Genomic DNA, 17,878 nt, shown 5'->3' with positions numbered 1-17,878 from the left:
CACGCTCTATCACATCACTTCATCTTCGACTTCTTCATGGTCACCGCCTTCGTGGCTATCGGCTTCGTCGTCAACGTGATCGTCTTCAGCTCGACCATCATCGCTTCCAGCTTCATCGTCATCCGATCCAACCACCGCATCCTCATTATCCTGACACAGGCTCCGCCACACGCGCAGCAACCTCTCCTTCGTGACCACAGGCACCCCCTCACGCCATGTCAATTGCTCAACAGCCTCTATCTCAGCTGCACAATTCAGCTCCACACAAGGGAGAGCCTGACTGGAGCAAAACGGATTCAGCTCCTCATCCGAGTAATCACAAAGATCCATGGGGTGCAGGTCACGGATGTCTAGTATATCCGCGGCGTCCGGCGTGGTCAGATCGAGATGGAGTTCGCGATAGCAATAAATCGCACTATTTGTGCAACATCAGTATAGACACGAGATAGAGAGCGGTGAGGCAGCTTGTGAAGATAGACATACTCTGCTTCTACCTCTACTTCTGCATCTGCTTCTTCATCCTCTGTCCTCCCAGGCTGTGAACACTTGCCCACGCAGTCGAAGTTCAACCTGCGCAGATTCGTTACTGCCTTGTCACCGAGATTATCGAGCCATGCCGAAAAGTTGCATTCGGTGTGGAGGTCGCGGAGCTCGAAAGTTATGGTTTGTAAGAATGGTATGTGGATCTCTCTACGAATGGTTCGGCAGACTTCGAGGATAGTGTGATGGTAGCTCAAGTCGTCGGGCCCTTTATGAGATGTATTCTGGCGATGTACTATGACGAGTAGATCTCGAAGATAAAAGCTGTAGATGCGCAGACGCAGCTCTGCCGGCAGACCTAGAAGGCTGGCTCGTCGTATTCGGGTGGTGATACGCGCAGGTTGCGCTGTCATCTTGTTAGATGTTATGAAGTACACCATGAAAGACCATGCAGTCGATTCTTGGCTTACAGTATGCACCTTGTGCAGACTGGGACTTTATACACTCGACGTCAAGGCGAGCGTGCGGCGGTTTGAGCGTGGTATTGACAGCTGCGCCACTGAATCCTGCTGAGGTCGCGCATCAAATCAGAGTAAATCCTGAGAGGCCGGCCGTTGGCTGAAAGTCACAGATAGGCATTTGCGGCTTCGAAGTGATTGTAATGCAGGCTCAGCAAAAGGCACATCAAGATCTCGACAAATCGTTCATATCGACTATCGTACGCAGAGGCTATCTACAATCGAGACTGCATAGCACATCTAGTAAACATATCTGAACCTCGGGTTCTGCTTATCAGTCAATCCAGCAAAAGCCTGGCTGTCCGCGATATCCTCACCAGCCGCACTGCTCTTCTGATCGCGCTTCTTGTTCACAATCCTATAGTAAATGTACATACTGATGCTCAACGCGATGATGACACACTGGAAGCTCATCATCGAGGCTTTGGCCGGCGTGTACGCAGGAGCGTCCTTGGCTCGGAATGTCTGTGGACCGATGATGTTACCGATCGCAAAGGCTGCGTTCAGTATCGTAGTTGCTACACGCTTCTTGGTGTGGCCGGCGACATTTGCCGTGATCCAGGAGAATTGGATTGGGACAGCCGCGAAGATCGCTGTGACGAGGTAGATACCAGCCAGCAAGCCAGTCTTATCGGATTTCGGAAGATATGCCATGAGTGCAGCACCGATGATTCCAGGGCAAGTGATGAAGATCAGGAAAGCCCACCGGTTTCCAAAGAACCTCACGCCGTAAGATGTGAGCAGACACGTGGTAATGGCGACTGCTCCACCGCCCATGTTAAGCAAGGCACTCTCTTTTGGAGTGTAGCCAAAGCCTTTGATGAGTGTGGCAGAGTAGGTAGTGATGACACCACCTCCACCACCTTCCAATAGCATGATGAGCCATTGACACCAGAGCTGGAAATCAGTGAAAGCCTCCCTGACCTCCGCCCATGAGAAATTGCGGCGATTCTCCACACCCGTCTGGTTAATCTTGACGTGCTCGAGCAAGGAGACTTTCTCCTGATCATTGAGAAAACGTGCACTCATTGGTGAGTCCGGTACCAGGAACCAGATCAGTGTGGCTAGGACAAGAGTGAGCAAACCAAGAACAATGTACCTGTCAACAGATCAGCCATGCGTCATTGCCGGACTCGATTCTCTGACAGCTTACATGATCCGCCAGCCCTCGATCGGCGCTCTTGCACTGACATGCTGGAAGCACCAAGAAGTGAAGCCTCCGATGATCATGCCGCACGCTGTTCCAAGGTACCACCAGACGAAGCGGATGATTTGCTCCTGCCTGGTGTACCACTGACCGCTTATGAGCATAAGGCATGGCGGTACAGCCGCCTCAAAGATTCCGGAAAAGACGCGAGCAGTAACTAAGCCGCTAAAGGTAGTCGCAGATGCAGTGCATGCTGTAGCTACAGCCCAACCAAAGAGGGTGAAAGCCAGGTATTTACCAACAGGCAGTCTCTGCAAGAGGTAGACTGGTGAAATGTCAGAAGTGGCCCGCTAGAAAGCTGCGCTGCCCTATTGTGCTTACTGCTTGGAAACTCGAAGATCAAAACGGCTATCCAGAAAGCAGACGAGGCATTTGTGAAGTCGTTGCCTACGAGGTGAAGTTGCTTACTTAAACCCATAACATTGGCATACTACCATGGACCGCCAGTCAGTCTTGATATCGATGCCAATCTTCAATAACGTGACTTACGTTCAGCGTGATCTTGTCGAGGTAGTTCATAAGATAGGCCAAGGCAAGGAACGGGATGACCCTCACGTCAATCTTGCGGCGCAGTGCGGCCATTCGAGCCGCATCGTGGGCGAAGTTGCCCTCAACACCGTGCTGTTTGAGGAATTCGAGCGCCTCGTCACCGACGGCATTAGAAGGCAGAGAATCATCTGACAAGTGCTTGGTCATATTCAACACCTCCGGTGCCTCGACGTGCTTTTCATCCACTATCGGGTGTGCCATGTTGTCCGGACAAGCAAACGAAGATTGACTTTCCGCTCGAGTAGGCACTTTTGCGTAAAACTCGGTTTGAGTGGTGGCTTGATGTCAGAGGGAAGAGGAGGAGAGAGTGCTGGCCGGTTAGAGATTTCCTTTCAAACCTGGCGCATCGTCTGCACCATGCAATCGCGGCGCAAGTGCCGTATCGTAAGCTCCCTAGTCGCTTGGACAGAAACATACTGCTAGCTTCATCTGCGGGAAGAGAAGCCATGGGGAGCTGTTGGAGGAAGCTGCGGCTTTTGCACAACCGAAGCATGGGATATTGATTGCTTCCAGGGTCCAGCAAAACAGCCACGCTGTCGTTGGACAAGGTTCAGAGCGTAAATCTTATCTTAATAGGGACATGCAGACTTTATCGGTATGTGGAGCGGCAGGTCTGCTTCCATCATCCGATTGGTATGGAGACCAATCAGCTACCATACCACTCACCGGACCGAGACGCCACGTCAGGCCGTGCGCCTGCGGGACTTATTTGACTCCCGATAACAGCGTCATTTAGCATTCGCGAAGCCATAGTCAGAAATAAGGATGAATGCGGCAATCAAAGCCATACGCGCGAGAGTGTGATAGGCTACGTACCACGCGAATGGCGTAAGAGAGAAGGAGCATCTTCCTGAGCGCGGGTCAGCTTTGGCTTTCCGGCTGATTGCGCAGAGACACAAAGGAGCTCGTTCCCGGACCAGCATGTCGATCCCTCGGAGCTGCAACCTGCTCTCGCAACCTGCATACCACTCGGCGACTTCCATTGCACATCTTGCTCTTCCTGCTGCTGTGCCTCCCGCTGCTCACCGTGTCGCTGTGTGAGACTGGCACAGGATCTCTTGAACGCAAGAACACTTTTCGCTCTTCACTTTACCACCATCCGGCCTTTGGTTCGTCCCAATTTTCTTGACCAACCCAAGAATGCGACATTCCATAGCGACGACCAGTAAACATGACTTGGGTTCATAACGCAACTCCCGAAGTGGATGGCATCTCCCACTACCCGGCCATCATAGCAGTCAGCGTCAGCTTGTGCTGGACGATGCTCATCGTAGTGGCAGCACGTGGAGTCTACAGAAGGCGAAGTCTTGGCTCCGATGATTTCGTCATCTTCGTAACAGCTGTGAGCATTGCTGCATATGTCGAATAGTCACAAAACTTGCTGACTATCAAAAAAAGCTTTTCAGCGTGCTATACACTATATTCTGCGTTTTGCAGACGCGGTGGGGCTTGGGTCTGCCTACCGTACTCCGGCCAGCACAGAATCTGCTAACGTTCAAGCGAGTAAGTTGATAGCAGACATGACTCGGGTCCACATATGTTGACACACACCTAGTTATCATACTCTGGAAAGCCATGGTATATATTTGCATCGGAAACACTGGATGTCGCTCATCTTACTAATATTAGCTTTCCAGGTACCAACTCGCTCTTGGCGGCTACAAGGTCGCCCTGTGCATAGGATATACCCGCTTCCTGGCTGACACCGACATGAAGTCGTACAGACGAGTCATCATCGCCACGGGTGTCTTCTGCGGAGCTTTTCAGCTCGTATGCGTCCTTCTCAACCTTTTCTCTTGCCTACCAGTAAGCTTTTGTGGCGACAGATGGTAGGGAATGCCGACTGATACTCGGTGTGCAGATCAGGAAGAACTTCGATCAGAGCGTCCCTGGCACCTGTCTACCCTTTCTGACAACACAATATCCGATGGCGAGTATCGGCATCCTGTGTGACGTGATAGTCTTCCTGCTCCCGATTCCGCTCTTTACTCGGCTGTCGTTCAGTCGCGGGACGATAATTGGCCTTTGCATTTTGTTTGCATGCGGGCTGATAACGACGATATGCTCGATCGTCCGCGCCACCTATCTCAGTCAAGTCGGACCACGTGGCAGTGGTGATAATACGAACGTCGTCCTTTGGGGCACCATTGAGATCAACGTTGGTGTACGTATTCATCATTGTTCCCCATTTGCCGAGGTCATACTGACGACGTGCAACAGATCATTATGAGCTGTCTACCGTTCTTACACGCGCTGCTGGCAGGCGTGTTCCGAAAAAGCGGCCAGACAATCCGGGAGCTACGACATAAGAAGATCGCCTGCCGTGTAGATGACAGCACCATCAGCGACCCGGCTAGCGTGATGGCTGAGAGTGAGAATGGCGATCTTGAAAAGGACGACGCCTTGCATCATGGAGACATGCAACGCACGAGAAGCCACAGCAGTGATGAGCCGATCATGGCAGAAGCGGCTCAGGAGGCTCCAGCACCGGAGGGAATTATCAAGACTACGCAGGTCGAGGTCTTTGAGGAGCGAATACGATAACGAAGGCATGATCTTGATTTGCGCGAATATCCATGTACTTTATAGCACTGTATCACCATCACTCTACAAGCTGCTATCCAGTGCGAAGGACAAGTCGTCCTCATTTTCCTTCTAGACCCTTGGGCATCTTCCTGTCCACGCCCAAAGCTTCGACATCCTTCGCCTTGTAATAGTGCGGCGCTACTTCCATCAACCACTCCGGTTTCAACGGCATGACAGATCTCATGAACTCCTTACTCGTCAGCACGAGCTCGTAGAAAAGCACCCACTTCGGCTTGACATCCATCAGCACCGAGCTAGGATGGATATGCACCGTCAGATTATTCTTCACAGTCCTATAACTATCGCCCCCCTTCTGCAATCGAGCAGCATTTGGGAAGAACCCGGCTGCGATCGAGCGCTGGATAGGTGGGAGATCTGAGCTGCCGCAGGACGAAGGAGTGACTTCCACGCGATCACAAAGCTTCAGCAACTGATCGCGGACATCTCGTGCGCGTGTGAGTGAACGCTGCTGGAGGAAGTTCTCTCGAGCCCAGACGTATGAGAAGTCGGAGTCGACCCATTGGTTCCAGATGTTGAGGTAAGTGGCATGATCGCCGCCTTCTTTCACTGTGAATCGAGCTCGTGCAGCGTCGGCTTGGAGCTTCTTCTCTTTCGGACGATAGAACATGGCGCTTGCCTCGGCGAGCATCGCTATGATGGACAGGACTTCCTCAACACATCCTTCTTTGTCTGCTGCTAGGACTGCTTTGGCGAGCATGGGATCTGTCGGAAACTCGGCCATTTGACGACCAACTTTCGTCAGCTCGCCTTTGTCGTTCAGTGCTCCGAGAGCGTAGAGCTGCTCTAAGCTGCGAATCAGCATGTCTGGGGCAGGCGGGTCCATGAAATCGAAGTTGATCAGGTCGTTGATGCCGAGAGACTTGAGTAGTAGAACAATGCTGTTGAGATTGGTTCGTTGGATTTCTGGCGTGGTCGATTCTGGTAAGTCGTTGTAGTATGCCCACTTCGTGTATAGTCGAAAGCATTTGCCGGGCTGTGTTCGACCGGCACGACCCGCACGCTGGTTGGCGGAGGCTCGAGAAATGGGTACCGCAACCAGGCTTTCCATGTTTGTCGCAGGCGTGTATCGGTTCTCCTTAACATATCCAGGGTCGATGACATACACAATGTTATCGATTGTCAAACTGGTTTCGGCAATGTTGGTGGCCAGCACCACCTTACGACATTTAGGCGGCGTCGGCTCGAAGATACGCTGTTGTAGGTCTGTAGGCAGATTGGCATAGATGGGACAGATCATCAACTCTGGTGCAGCGCTGCCGAGTTTCCGCGCAGTCTCTGTCAAAGACTGCTCCGCCTGCTCGATTTCGTCTTGACCAGTAAGGAATACTAAGATATCGCCTGGCATGGGCTGACTGAGGTGGATCTGGAAGACCGTCGTGATGGCCGCCGATAGATAATTCGCTTCCGGCTGCAAAGAGTAGTTCATCTCGACATCGTAAGTTCGTCCCGGGATGTTGAGGATTGGCGCATCGTCGAAAAACTCGGAGAACTTTTGTGCGTCCAGCGTAGCAGACGATATCAACAATTTCAGGTCACTGCGGCCACGTGCAATGTCCTTGACCAAGCCAAAAAGAATGTCGGTATGTAATGTGCGCTCGTGAGCCTCGTCGATCATCAAACAGCTGTAGCCGCCTAGATCGGGCTCCGTCAAAAACTCCCGCAGCAGCATACCGTCCGTCATATATTTCAGTGCCGTCTTGTCGCTAGTCGCATCCTCGAAACGAATCGCATAGCCGACTTCATTACCGACCTTGACGCCGATTTCTTCTGCCACACGAGCTGCGACACTCATGGCAGCGACTCGACGTGGCTGCGTGCAGCCCACTTTCATGCCATCCTTACAATACCCAGCCTCGTACAGATATTGTGGGAGCTGAGTAGTCTTACCGCTACCAGTCTCACCCACGACTATAAGGATCTGGAAGTCGTTGACGGCTTGCAGAAAAGTATCGCGATAGGCGTAGACTGGCAGAGTTTTACGCTTCTCCTGGATCGTCTTCGCTTTCCGTTCCGCAGCCAACATTTGCTGCGCCACCAGACGTTCTTCTTGCGACTTCATCTCACTCATACCGCCTTTCATGGTCGCGTCAGTCACCCACCGGATTTGCTGCTCCTCGTCGAACACATATTCATACTCCTGCTCGTTCTTCCTATCCGCGACCACGATCTGTGCCTTTGTTTTGTCCAGCTGCTCTCGCTCCCACTCTTCGTGTTCCGTGACAAACCGTTCACGACCGCTGTTGTCTCGATCGACATATCGTTGGTAGAGTGCGTCCTGCTTCCGCTTCATGTCCATCTTTCCCTTCTCTGTGATATAGTCCTCTGGCATCGCATACCCGTCCACATAGTCATCAATGCCTTCTCGCTCCTCCGCGAGTCGCAAGGCCTCTCTGTTGCGAGCGAACTCATCCTTCTCTGCTTGCGACAGGGTCGGGTTATTTCGCTCCTCTTCCTCCTCGTCCGCAACCTGTTTTCGCAGGAGTACAAGCTCTTGCGCAGATCGTTTTTTGAGATAGTCCTGTCGCGATCGTAGCCTCAAGTCCTTCATCTCCCGCGTTGACAGCTTGCCAGCTTGTGCTCTCCGCTCGGCATCAGCTGCTTCGTTCTTGGACGATCGATCGTCTGCGACTTTCTTCGTCGAGTCCTTGTCGCGGCTGTGTAGTCGCTTCTCAAATTCTTGCCTCTCTCGACGATCCCTCTCCTCCTCATTCTCATCCAGCTCCGAAGCAGGTTTCCCATCACGTTTGGCACTATCTTCCTCGAAACGCGCACGCTTAGCCGGAGGCGAAGCGAACTCCTCCTCTTCAGCCTCCTCGATCTCCTCGTCTCCCCATCGATCTTCAAAGTCCTCTCCATCTCGCCGTCTGGGCTTCTTGCTTGACCTTTCTCTGTCCCTACTTTTCGATCTTCTCCTCTCGTGGTCGGATCTATGCTTGTGCTTTCGCTCTCGCTCCCCGGTATCATCTTTGACAACAGCTGGTGCCTCATCCTCTACCTCCATCTCGACCATAGCATACTTCTTCTTCGGCGCCTTCTTGACCCCGCCATCCTTCCTCTGCGCTCCATTGCTACTGTTGCTGCCATTCGAGGTTCCAGAGATGCGGCCGTACAATTCACCACTGAAACGAGACAGGTCAGCATCCTCACCAAGAATGCTGCCAAGCTTTTGCTGTAGCGCAGATGGGCTTTTCACGGTTTTGGCTGTCTGAAGCACAAAGTCCACGGTGATGTCATCGCTAACGCCCACCAGCTGGATGAGATTGTCGGATACGTATGTGCGGACGTCCATGGCGATTTGAAGATGTGCACTGCTTGCACTCACTTCTTCCAGGTACAGCTTAGAATGGGTTCACGAGTCATGCTTGATCGTAGCGCGGATAGCATGACTCCGAGCTGTCATTCGGTGTTACCTTTAATCACGCTCCTTCATTGACCCCACCACAGCACATACACATGTTCCACATCACGAGAATGCTATGCATAAATCCTGTTCTGGCAAAGCATTTTATTGTATCCTGGCCCGCAACGGCCCCCACACGCTGCTCATGATGTAGCATCTCAAAGCTCAGCCACACGGATACGCTAACCGCCACCACTGAGGCTGCACTGCCATTGCACGAGAGGCATGGTGATATAGCTCGTCCATAAAACACTCTACAGCTCCTGTGACCACTAAATGTATGCCTATGCTGTTGGACCTTGGTGATGGCCGACCCGATCACTGCTTTGGCGACTGTGGGCACTATCTCAAGCTTCATCCAGATCATCGACTTCTCTGTGAAAGTGCTCTTCAATGCTGGGAAACTGATGCGTGCAAAAGCTGGTGAAGATGACCCAGAGACCTTGCTTCGCTTGACCAAGCAGTATACTGGACTGGCGGACCAAGTACAAAACGCCCAGCAGAGACCGCTGACGGCTGACGAAGCCAGCGTAGGCCAGCTCGCGGAGCAATGTCAGGACGTTTCAAGTGAACTAATACACCTGCTCGAAGGCTTGACGGTGAAAGACACGCCAAGCAAGGCTAGAAAAGCAGCGAAGGCCATCAAAAGTGCTGGAAAGATGGTTTGGAAGAGGAAGGAGATCGAGCAGAAGCAACAGCGACTACAGGAGCTTAATGGTCTACTTGGTACTGCTATGTTAGACGTCTTAAAGACGACTCAGATGGCCTTTCAAGAAGATCTCTTCGACCAGATGGACCAGGACACTCAAGCCGTTCTTGCCGCTGTGCGAGCTGCTACAGGTGCTGTGACGACAGAGGCCAACCGACAGGTGGCGAAAGGAGCGCGTATTGCGAATAGTCTTAAGTTCCCCGATATGCTCCGCCGCCGTGGTGATGTCGTGAACTGCTATGCCTCTACAGCTGAGTGGGTGTTCGACAAAGATCGACATCTTCGATCGTGGCTGCAAGAAGGCAAAGGCATCTTTTGGATTGCTGGTAAAGCAGGATCTGGCAAGTCCACGCTAATGAAACGTTTGTGCAGTCATGCCACAACACAGAAGCTATGTCAGCAGTGGGCTGGCGACGACTGCCATCTGGTCCGCGCAGAGTTCTTCTTCTGGTACCTGGGATCCGCTATGCAACGTAGTGTGGCTGGCCTACTGCAGAGTATATTGTACCAGATCTTGGCCGGCTGTCCAGACCTCGTCAGACGAGTTTGTCCTGCTAGGTGGTCTTGTGCCGACAATGATATCGGTGAAACATATCCATGGTCAGAAGACGAACTCGAAGAAGCTCTCAAAAAGGTCTCCCAGGAGGAGTGTCGCGCATTTGTCGGAACGGGTCAGGATCGGCAGGAGGTACCTGTGCGGTTCGTGTTCTTCATCGACGGGCTGGACGAGTACGCAGGTAACCATCGTGAGCTGACGGAGCTATTATTGGCTCTTGCCAGTAGTGATCACGTGAAGCTCTGCGTCTCCAGTCGGCCATGGAACCCATTCAGCAATGCTTTTGAGCTCGATAAGCAGTACCTACGACTCGAAGATCACACATCAAACGACATTGCGCTTTATGTGACTGGTCAGTTATCACAAGCAGAGAAGAAGCATCGACACCATCGCATAGCTACCGCTGGCTCAACGAAAGAGAGCGGACTCCTTGCTAGCACCATCATCGAGAAGGCCAATGGCGTCTTCTTCTGGGTGTTCCTTGTTGTCAGGTCGCTACAAGATGGCTTTACGAATGGCGACAGCATCCAGCTGATGCGCAAACGGGTAGAAGAGCTACCTAGCGAGCTCGAGGAGTATTTCGCCTTGATACTGCAACGTCTAGACCCGACATACAAACGTCTGGCTGCTCAGACCTTACATCTTGCAATGCTAGCTGCGAGCTCGCATCCGCCGGGTACCCTCACAGCGGCGCCCGAAACCGCATGGATCTCTTTCCTTGATCTATGGCCACTGCATGAGCGTCCCGATTATTTTGAGCACGCGGGTTTCCATGTTCGAGCGGAAATACGAGAATACACAAGTCCCCAGGTATCCGATATCTTGCTGCAAGTCACACGCATGGTCCGAGCCTGGTGCCGTGACTTCATACACATACCAGCGAGCTTTGCGATACAAGAAGCAAAACGAGATGGTGACCTCCTGGACTTGGCAAAAATACAGTTCTTACATCGCACGGTCTATGATTTCCTCGTCACGGACAGTGTGCAGGAGATGATGCATAGACATGTCCCACAACACATGTATCATGATGTCTTTGTCACGGAACTGGCAATCGCGAACTTGAAACTTGTGCTCGCGTCGGAGAAGAGTAAAGTCTCGCACCGATTCTGGGTGCTTTTCAATAAGGCTTGTGCGCCAGCCGGCTGTGTCCAGGACCATTCGGAGAGGCGACTGGAAGCACTTGCTGAATTCGATCGCCTGGGAGCACAATTCTATCATGGTTACGGCTCGAGCGAGGACGTCCCACGTTATTGCAAGATCGTCTACGGCGTGTCTGGTGTTCGCGATTTGATGCAACTTCCTCTTTCCCATCTCGACTTGAATGGCCCACTGGTCAGGTTCCGGTGCTACTCGCTCGCGACGGCATTGTTGGTCGAGAAGTTGAAAGACTTCCGATCACCCTGGTCGGTTGCGAAGAACTCATGGCCCGGGACGTCGAATGGAACTGGTCGCACTCCACCAACCTATCCTCCTCCGCCGTCTACATCTGATACAATCTTCTTTGCACCGACGAAATGGCAGTTGGCGACCATGTTGATCGCAGCCATAGTCAAGACCGACTGGTTACCGGAGAATCCTGCCAGATCTACCTACCCAAGGTCGAACATGGCAGTCATAAGAAAAGCGCTAGCAGCTGGTGCAAACGTGGATATCGTCGTAGCACTCGAGTGCTTCGCTAACGCAAGGAAGATGACATGCTGGCAAGCTTTTCTCGAGCATTGCGTGCTCCGTTCATCGGCTGAGCCACATGTGGACGAGAACGCCTGGCCCGTGGCGAAGATGCTTCTGGTGAGTGGTGCGGATCCAGAGGTTCGTGTGGGTGTTGGAAAATATGGTCAACAGAGGATCATCTATCTGTTCGAGGCACTAAGGGTCATTGCGCCTGTGGAGGTTGAGGATAGTGAGATACGGGGATTGATTCGGAAGCATTCTTCCATTCATGCTCGTGCGCTGATTATGCAGAGACGTGAGGAGTTGGAGAGTAAGGGCATGCATGCCGGGATGAACGACGCATCTGTGGTATGATAGGATAGCAGATGTTTGTCACGACAATACAAGGGTCGGTGTTCTTTGGATCCTGCACCATGGTACGCCTGAGTCACTAGCGAGGGCTCCCACGCTACGGCTGCTATAACGCGCGGACGCTGTGGCCTCTGATCTTGGAAAATGGAGGGCACGACGATAGGTTGGATGATTTGGCTTGAATCGAGTACAGTTGCAAGACATGAAGATTGGAGATGGTGGAGTAGCCTGCGCTTGCTGTGCGTATGGAGCCTGCCGTGTTCCGCTAGCCATCTACCGAGACCCTGGCTCGTTCTGCAGAGGATGTGCCGATGCAGTGGTTGTTGTAACGATATGATGCCTTAGGCCTCATACTCATGTAGTCATTATAGATGTAGAGGCAATGGTGACGTGTACCGCCATTTATAATAGACCTTCGATTACAATGTCTGCTACATACTGTAATAACATGCAAGCTACGGAGAATAGATGAGGTGATTTGGCTGTGTGTCACATGCGAAACGTGGTAGCCCTGCGCCGGCGACCAGCCCGGATCGGTCGCCTGGGGTAGGGATAAGAATGCCGAGTCCAATCTCCAAACTGCGACGGGGATGAAACGGGTTAATAATGAGGGCATGGTAATTGTTCGTCTCGTCTCGTATCTCGCCCATGATAGTTGTATCCTATGCTATGCTGGATAGATGCTGATTTTGACAATACACCAAACTTTCCAGAGATCATCAACCTCGTATCGCCATCGTCTTGCACCGCCTCCTAAGCCACTCTATTCTTGGCTCTTATCGATGAGGTGAACAGGGTCAAATCAGAGGCTCTTAGGCGTACGATCGTGTGGTCAGAAGCATGGCAATGACACCCAAAGCAGCGAAGACATCCGTCACTGGCACCAGCAACAATACCAGACCGTCAACCAACCGCACACCAACCGCTTCCAGCAACACGAGCGCACCAAGTCACAGCCCTTCACGAATGTCGGCAGCAGCAGCAGCAGCAGCAGCACCCCAGCAACCAGCAGCAGCAAGCAACGGCACCGCAGCAGCCTCTACATCAGCATCAGCAGTGGACAGAACACGCTCCGTCCGCAATGGCGCCCCTGTCTCCGCCCGCGCAGCAGCCGCCGCCCGAAAATCACAAGCAGACCTAGATCCCACCGCCTCCGACCTTAAAGCCGAAACGCAACTGAAAATGGACGAGCTAGCCGAACGTCTCCAAGCCGCCGACCAAGCCCTCACGGACTCGCAGAAGCAGGCCTCGGTCTTACGAATGAAATTGGACGACGCGTTGCGAGAGCAAGGGATGCTGGAGGAGCATGTTCATGAGCATACGGAGCGGATTGAGGAGCTGGAGGTGGAGAGGAAGGAGTCTTTACGGGCGAAGAGGGAGTTTGAGCAGATTTATGAGGATGAGAGGGTGGCGGCTATGAGGGAGAAGGAGGAGGCGGGGAGGCGGGCGGACGAGATGCAGAGTTCGATCCAGCGGATGAAGGAGAATATGGCGCAGCGGGAGATGAGGGCTGGGTTGGTGGATGAGGAGAGGAGGCCGGGTGTTTCACGGTCGAGTAGTTTCAGGAGTAATACCGCCTCGCCTAATCCTGATTCAGGAGGTCCCGTGGCGCACTTCGCTCCGCCTACTTCCTCGTCGTCGTTGCAGAGGAGCGATTCGCAGTCCCGATCCCGACTGGTGAATCAGAAGGATAAGATTATCGAGGGTTTGAGGCTGGAGTTGGCCGAGGTGCAGATTAAACTCGTGGAGGTGGAGAATATGGGTGGAGGGAGGATGCAGCAGTTGCAGAAGGAAATGTATGAGATCAAGATGCAGAATGCACGGCTCATGGAGGAGAATGAGAGTTTTCAGTTGCTGTTGACGGAGAAGACGATGAGTGGCGATTTCTTGCATCGGAGCGCTGAGACCTCGTCGAGGCCGCCGAGTAGGAATCCGGCGGATAGGAATGGTGGGGCTGCTGCAAGGCCGAGTACTTTGGCCGATGAATTGGCGAGTGAGGCTGATAGTATGGAGGGTGGTGATGGGGTGAACACCACGGATCAAAGCAGGAGGTTACAAGTGGAGGTCAATAGTCTGAAGGATCAGAATAAGGCGCTGACGCTGTATATTAACAATATCATCTCGCGACTGCTGATGAGCGACCAGTTTGAGCAGATCCTCGATAAGACGCCGGATATGCTTTCTGGAGCTCCGGGGATCGGTGCATCCTCCGCCGTTACATCAACATCTGGGCCGACTACGAGAGGGATGGGATTGACCGCAGACCCGAGACAGAAGGAACTACCGCCTCCACCTCCCCCAGCGCATGTCGCGGCCGCCAGCGAGGGCGAGGACACGATCGAAGACCAACCGCAGGGGTTCCTCCAACGCGCTAGGAGCGTGATGGGAGGCCGGCGCGGAAGGCCCATGAGCCAGGCTGTTTCTGCTTCGGATCAGGAGAAATTGGCACAGCAGCTACAGGTTGCTGAAGCCCGACCGACGGAGAACCCGGAGACGGCGCCGCGGGTTCCTCTCAATCGAGCTAATTCCACCCGCGGCGGAGGCGGAGGTGGTGCTGGTGCTGGTGGTGGTGGCCATAGACGCACGAACTCAGATTGGCCGGCTGCGGCTGCGGCGGGCGTGGTGACGAATATGTATCGTGGACCTTCTCCGGGCTCTTTGCCGCCGCAGGGGCCGGTGAGTCCGGGTTTGGGGTCGCCTACGCATGCGAGGAATTCGTTCTTTGCGAATGCGACGCCGTTGGGCGTCCGGGTTGGTAGTGGGTCTGGTGGGGGGCCTGTTCCTACGATCTCTGAGACTGGGGTGCAGGCAGGGAAGGAGAACCAGGTTCCACCTCCCACCGCAGCACGCAATCGCAGTTCGGTGATATCGAATCATGGCGGTAACGGGAATCTGGATCCGAATGATATCCCTACGGACTTGGACGCACCGACCTCCAACCCTTCCTCGCCTCCGAGGTCTACGACGAGTTCAGGCGGCGAGAAAGATTCTCGGACGGGGGGGTCGGTGATGATGGGGTCGAAGCCGCGACCGCTGAGGCTGGTGCAGAATGCTTCGGCTGAGGATGAGGCGAAGAAGGCGGGGAATAGGAATTCGTGGTTTGGGTGGATGGGGAAGGGGGTCGGGGTTGGGAGTCCGCCTGTTGCATCACAGCAGCAGCAGCAGCCGATGGGACTGGGTTCCGTGGGCAGGAGTGTTAGTGGGAGTGGGCAGCAGGGTGAGGGTGGAGGGCAGTAGGTTTGTCCTTGTTCTGCTGGAAGGGAGGTTAGTTGGGGGTGGGGGTATTGATGGGGTTGTTGGGGAAGTGGTGATCGATGGGGTCTCGATGATCATCTGTCGTCGGGCAATTGTGTGGTCTTCTGCTATGTTTCTCGAGATGGGTATACCCAAGTTTTGTCAGGCGCTGCGGGAGGGGGTGTGCTGGGCACTTGATCTAGTGATTATGATAGAAGTATCTTGATATGCAATCTTGACGCTGTGACCTATCTTGGAACTGCTCGTGTTCACGCGTCAATGGCTGTAAGGTGGACCGTGCGCGAGTTGACGAAAGCGGAAGTATGTGTTGTTTGACGAGGAATAACCAACGATAATGATGATTATACGAAGATGAATCGCAACCAGCCGACCTACGATTTCCTGGCTGGCGGTGGCGTCGAGGCATCACCAGCACGACAACCATTACGCGGAACGCTCAAGCAATCGACCGTCTCTCGCGCCGACATCAACAATGAGAATATTCGCGCTCAATTGAACACTTTACAATACGAACTCGACTCCCTCAAGCAAGAACGCGAACTCACGAATCTCCACCACCAACAAGAAGTCCGTGACGCGCTCAGTCGCAGCGAGAACGACTTCAAGCGTGCTCAAGCAGCCGAGGCGGCGAGTAATGCCGCGAAAGCGAAATCCGACGCGTTGGCCAGAGAACTGCAGGAGACGCGAGACCGCGCGACGAATGAGCGTTTAGGGCTGGAGAAGAAGGTGCGGGGTTTACAGGATGATTGTCGTGTGCTGCGGGAGGAGGTGGAGGAGGTGCGATCCGAGGTGCAAGGGAAGGAGCGAGCGAGTCGGAGGGCGTGTGAGGAGACGGAGCAGAAGTATGACGTCTTGAAGGCTTCTGTGGATGGGATTCAGGAGGATTTGGGGGCGAAGGTGAAGGCGTTGCAGGGGACGCAGCAGAGGCTCGTGCAGCGGGAGGCGGAGGTGGGGAGATTGGAGGAGGAGGTGTTGCTGTTGAAGCAGAGGAGTGGGGATAGTGAGACCTTGGCGGTTGTGCAGAGGGAGGTTGGGGAGCAGAGGGCTTATATCTTAAAGTTGGAGGCTAGGGGACGGGGGCAAGAGGGTGAGCTGAAGGGTTTGAGGGAGATGAGGAAAGGGGTCGAGGTTGTGGAGGAGGAGAAGAGAGGGTTGGAGGCCAAGGTGGCGATGTTGGAGGGTTTGAGGCGGGAGTTGGCCGAGGTGCAGTTGCAGAGGAGGATTTTGGAGGATGAGCGGAAGGGGTGGACGAGCTATTTGGAGGCGCAGGGCGAGGAGGGGGTGAGGTTTGAGACGGCGGAGGAGATGGCGAGGGCATTTTTGCGGGAGCGGGTGGAGAGGTTGGGGTTGGTGGACAGGTTGGGTACGATACAGCCGGAGCTGGCGGTCAAGGAGGAGAATATCCGTAGTTTGGAGGATGAAAAGGCTGGACTGCAGGCTGAGATGGAAAAGCTGCGAACGGCGCCACCGGCTGTAGCTGCCACTGGCCCTGCTGATGGTAAAGTGCGATTGCGACTCGAGCGACAGCGAAATCTCATGAACAAAGAAGTTGAATATCTACGAGCACAAATGAAGACGTTCGAAGCTGAAGAAGCCGAGTTCAACCCGGAGCAGATCGACGAGGAGCGCATGAAACGCATACATGAGCTAGAAGACATGGTGGAGAAGTTCAGAAGTGAAGTCCAAGCTCTCCACGTCGAGCTATCAAAAGCAGAAGCAGAACCACCAGCACAACCACCCACACCACTCAACAAAATCCCCCTCAAACGATCACGAGAAGAAGATTGCGAAACCTCAGACGAACGACTAGGAGAGTTACGCCGTAAGACCCGCACCCTCCAAACCTCGCTCGAAACCCGGCAGACACGAATCCAACTCCTTGAAGCCGAGTTGAAGGCGACCAACACCCAAATCGCCTCCCTAAAAGAAACCTCCCGAACCCGCATCCTCTCCCTCCGCGACAACCCGACCGCCGAAGCCGAAGCGATCAAACTAACCACCCTCACCACCCTCCGCGCGGAAAACACCGCTCTCCTCTCCCAACTCGAGGGTCGACCGAATGGAGGCACGAAAGTGGTTCCGATTAGTACTCTGGACTCCACACGTTTACTATTGAAAGACTCCCGAACCGCAATCGCCGCGCACGAGAAGAAGACGTTAAGGTTAAAACAGATCTGGTCCGCGAAATCGCTCGAGTTTCGGGAGGCGGTGTGTTCGATTTTGGGATGGAAATTAGATTTCTTGCCCAATGGCCGGGTCAAAGCGACTTCTATCCTTTACCCTAGCACTGTCGATAGGGATAGTGAAAGCGGGGAGGCTGTGGAAGAGGAGAATTCGATCATTTTCGATGGCGAGAATGGGACTATGAAGGTGAGTGGCGGGCCGCGGAGTGCGTTTGCGGGGGAGATTAGGGGGTTGATTGAGTTTTGGGTCGAGGGGAGGGGCGAGGTGCCGTGTTTTCTTGCGGCGTGTACGTTGGAGTTTTGGGAGAGGGGGAAGGGTGCTGCTGCGGGCTGAACGCGCGGGACAGGGTGGAACAATCTGCGGGGAGCGGTAGTGGTAGTAGGAGTTG

At 53.7% G+C, this 17,878-nt stretch overlaps 7 protein-coding genes across 7 annotated transcripts; 4 read left to right on the top strand and 3 right to left on the bottom strand.

Moving 5' to 3' along the window:
- Window positions 1-9: 9 nt before the first annotated feature.
- Window positions 10-893, bottom strand: LTS14_003580 (uncharacterized protein; the record flags this gene model as incomplete). Its single annotated transcript, XM_064836283.1, has 2 exons — window positions 10-415; window positions 484-893. The coding sequence occupies 2 exons, from the start codon at window positions 891-893 to the stop codon at window positions 10-12; spliced, it is 816 nt and encodes a 271-aa protein (XP_064696492.1).
- Window positions 894-1,238: 345 nt separating this feature from the next.
- Window positions 1,239-2,955, bottom strand: LTS14_003579 (uncharacterized protein; the record flags this gene model as incomplete). Its single annotated transcript, XM_064836282.1, has 4 exons — window positions 1,239-2,097; window positions 2,152-2,470; window positions 2,527-2,635; window positions 2,695-2,955. 4 exons carry the CDS (start codon window positions 2,953-2,955, stop codon window positions 1,239-1,241), a joined length of 1,548 nt encoding a protein of 515 aa, XP_064696491.1.
- Window positions 2,956-4,681: 1,726 nt separating this feature from the next.
- On the top strand, window positions 4,682-5,298 carry LTS14_003578 (uncharacterized protein; the record flags this gene model as incomplete). The annotated part of the gene is made up of 2 exons (XM_064836281.1): window positions 4,682-4,918; window positions 4,975-5,298. The coding sequence occupies 2 exons, from the start codon at window positions 4,682-4,684 to the stop codon at window positions 5,296-5,298; spliced, it is 561 nt and encodes a 186-aa protein (XP_064696490.1).
- A 100-nt stretch (window positions 5,299-5,398) lies between these two features.
- LTS14_003577 (uncharacterized protein) lies at window positions 5,399-8,650 on the bottom strand (the record flags this gene model as incomplete). The annotated part of the gene is made up of 1 exon (XM_064836280.1): window positions 5,399-8,650. The coding sequence occupies one exon, from the start codon at window positions 8,648-8,650 to the stop codon at window positions 5,399-5,401; it is 3,252 nt and encodes a 1,083-aa protein (XP_064696489.1).
- A 416-nt stretch (window positions 8,651-9,066) lies between these two features.
- LTS14_003576 (uncharacterized protein) lies at window positions 9,067-12,054 on the top strand (the record flags this gene model as incomplete). The annotated part of the gene is made up of 1 exon (XM_064836279.1): window positions 9,067-12,054. One exon carries the CDS (start codon window positions 9,067-9,069, stop codon window positions 12,052-12,054), a length of 2,988 nt encoding a protein of 995 aa, XP_064696488.1.
- Window positions 12,055-12,891: 837 nt separating this feature from the next.
- On the top strand, window positions 12,892-15,288 carry LTS14_003575 (uncharacterized protein; the record flags this gene model as incomplete). The annotated part of the gene is made up of 1 exon (XM_064836278.1): window positions 12,892-15,288. The coding sequence occupies one exon, from the start codon at window positions 12,892-12,894 to the stop codon at window positions 15,286-15,288; it is 2,397 nt and encodes a 798-aa protein (XP_064696487.1).
- A 276-nt stretch (window positions 15,289-15,564) lies between these two features.
- Window positions 15,565-17,823, top strand: MAD1 (coiled-coil domain-containing protein mad1; the record flags this gene model as incomplete). Its single annotated transcript, XM_064836277.1, has 2 exons — window positions 15,565-15,606; window positions 15,673-17,823. The coding sequence occupies 2 exons, from the start codon at window positions 15,565-15,567 to the stop codon at window positions 17,821-17,823; spliced, it is 2,193 nt and encodes a 730-aa protein (XP_064696486.1).
- Window positions 17,824-17,878: the final 55 nt, after the last annotated feature.

The sequence above is a fragment of the Recurvomyces mirabilis genome (genome assembly GCF_035927965.1).
Source record: "Recurvomyces mirabilis strain CCFEE 5264 chromosome Unknown scaffold_7, whole genome shotgun sequence".
Taxonomy (NCBI): domain Eukaryota; kingdom Fungi; phylum Ascomycota; class Dothideomycetes; order Mycosphaerellales; family Teratosphaeriaceae; genus Recurvomyces; species Recurvomyces mirabilis.
The sequence above is the reverse complement of the archived record's forward strand: the minus strand, read 5'-3'. Positions and strand labels throughout refer to the sequence as shown.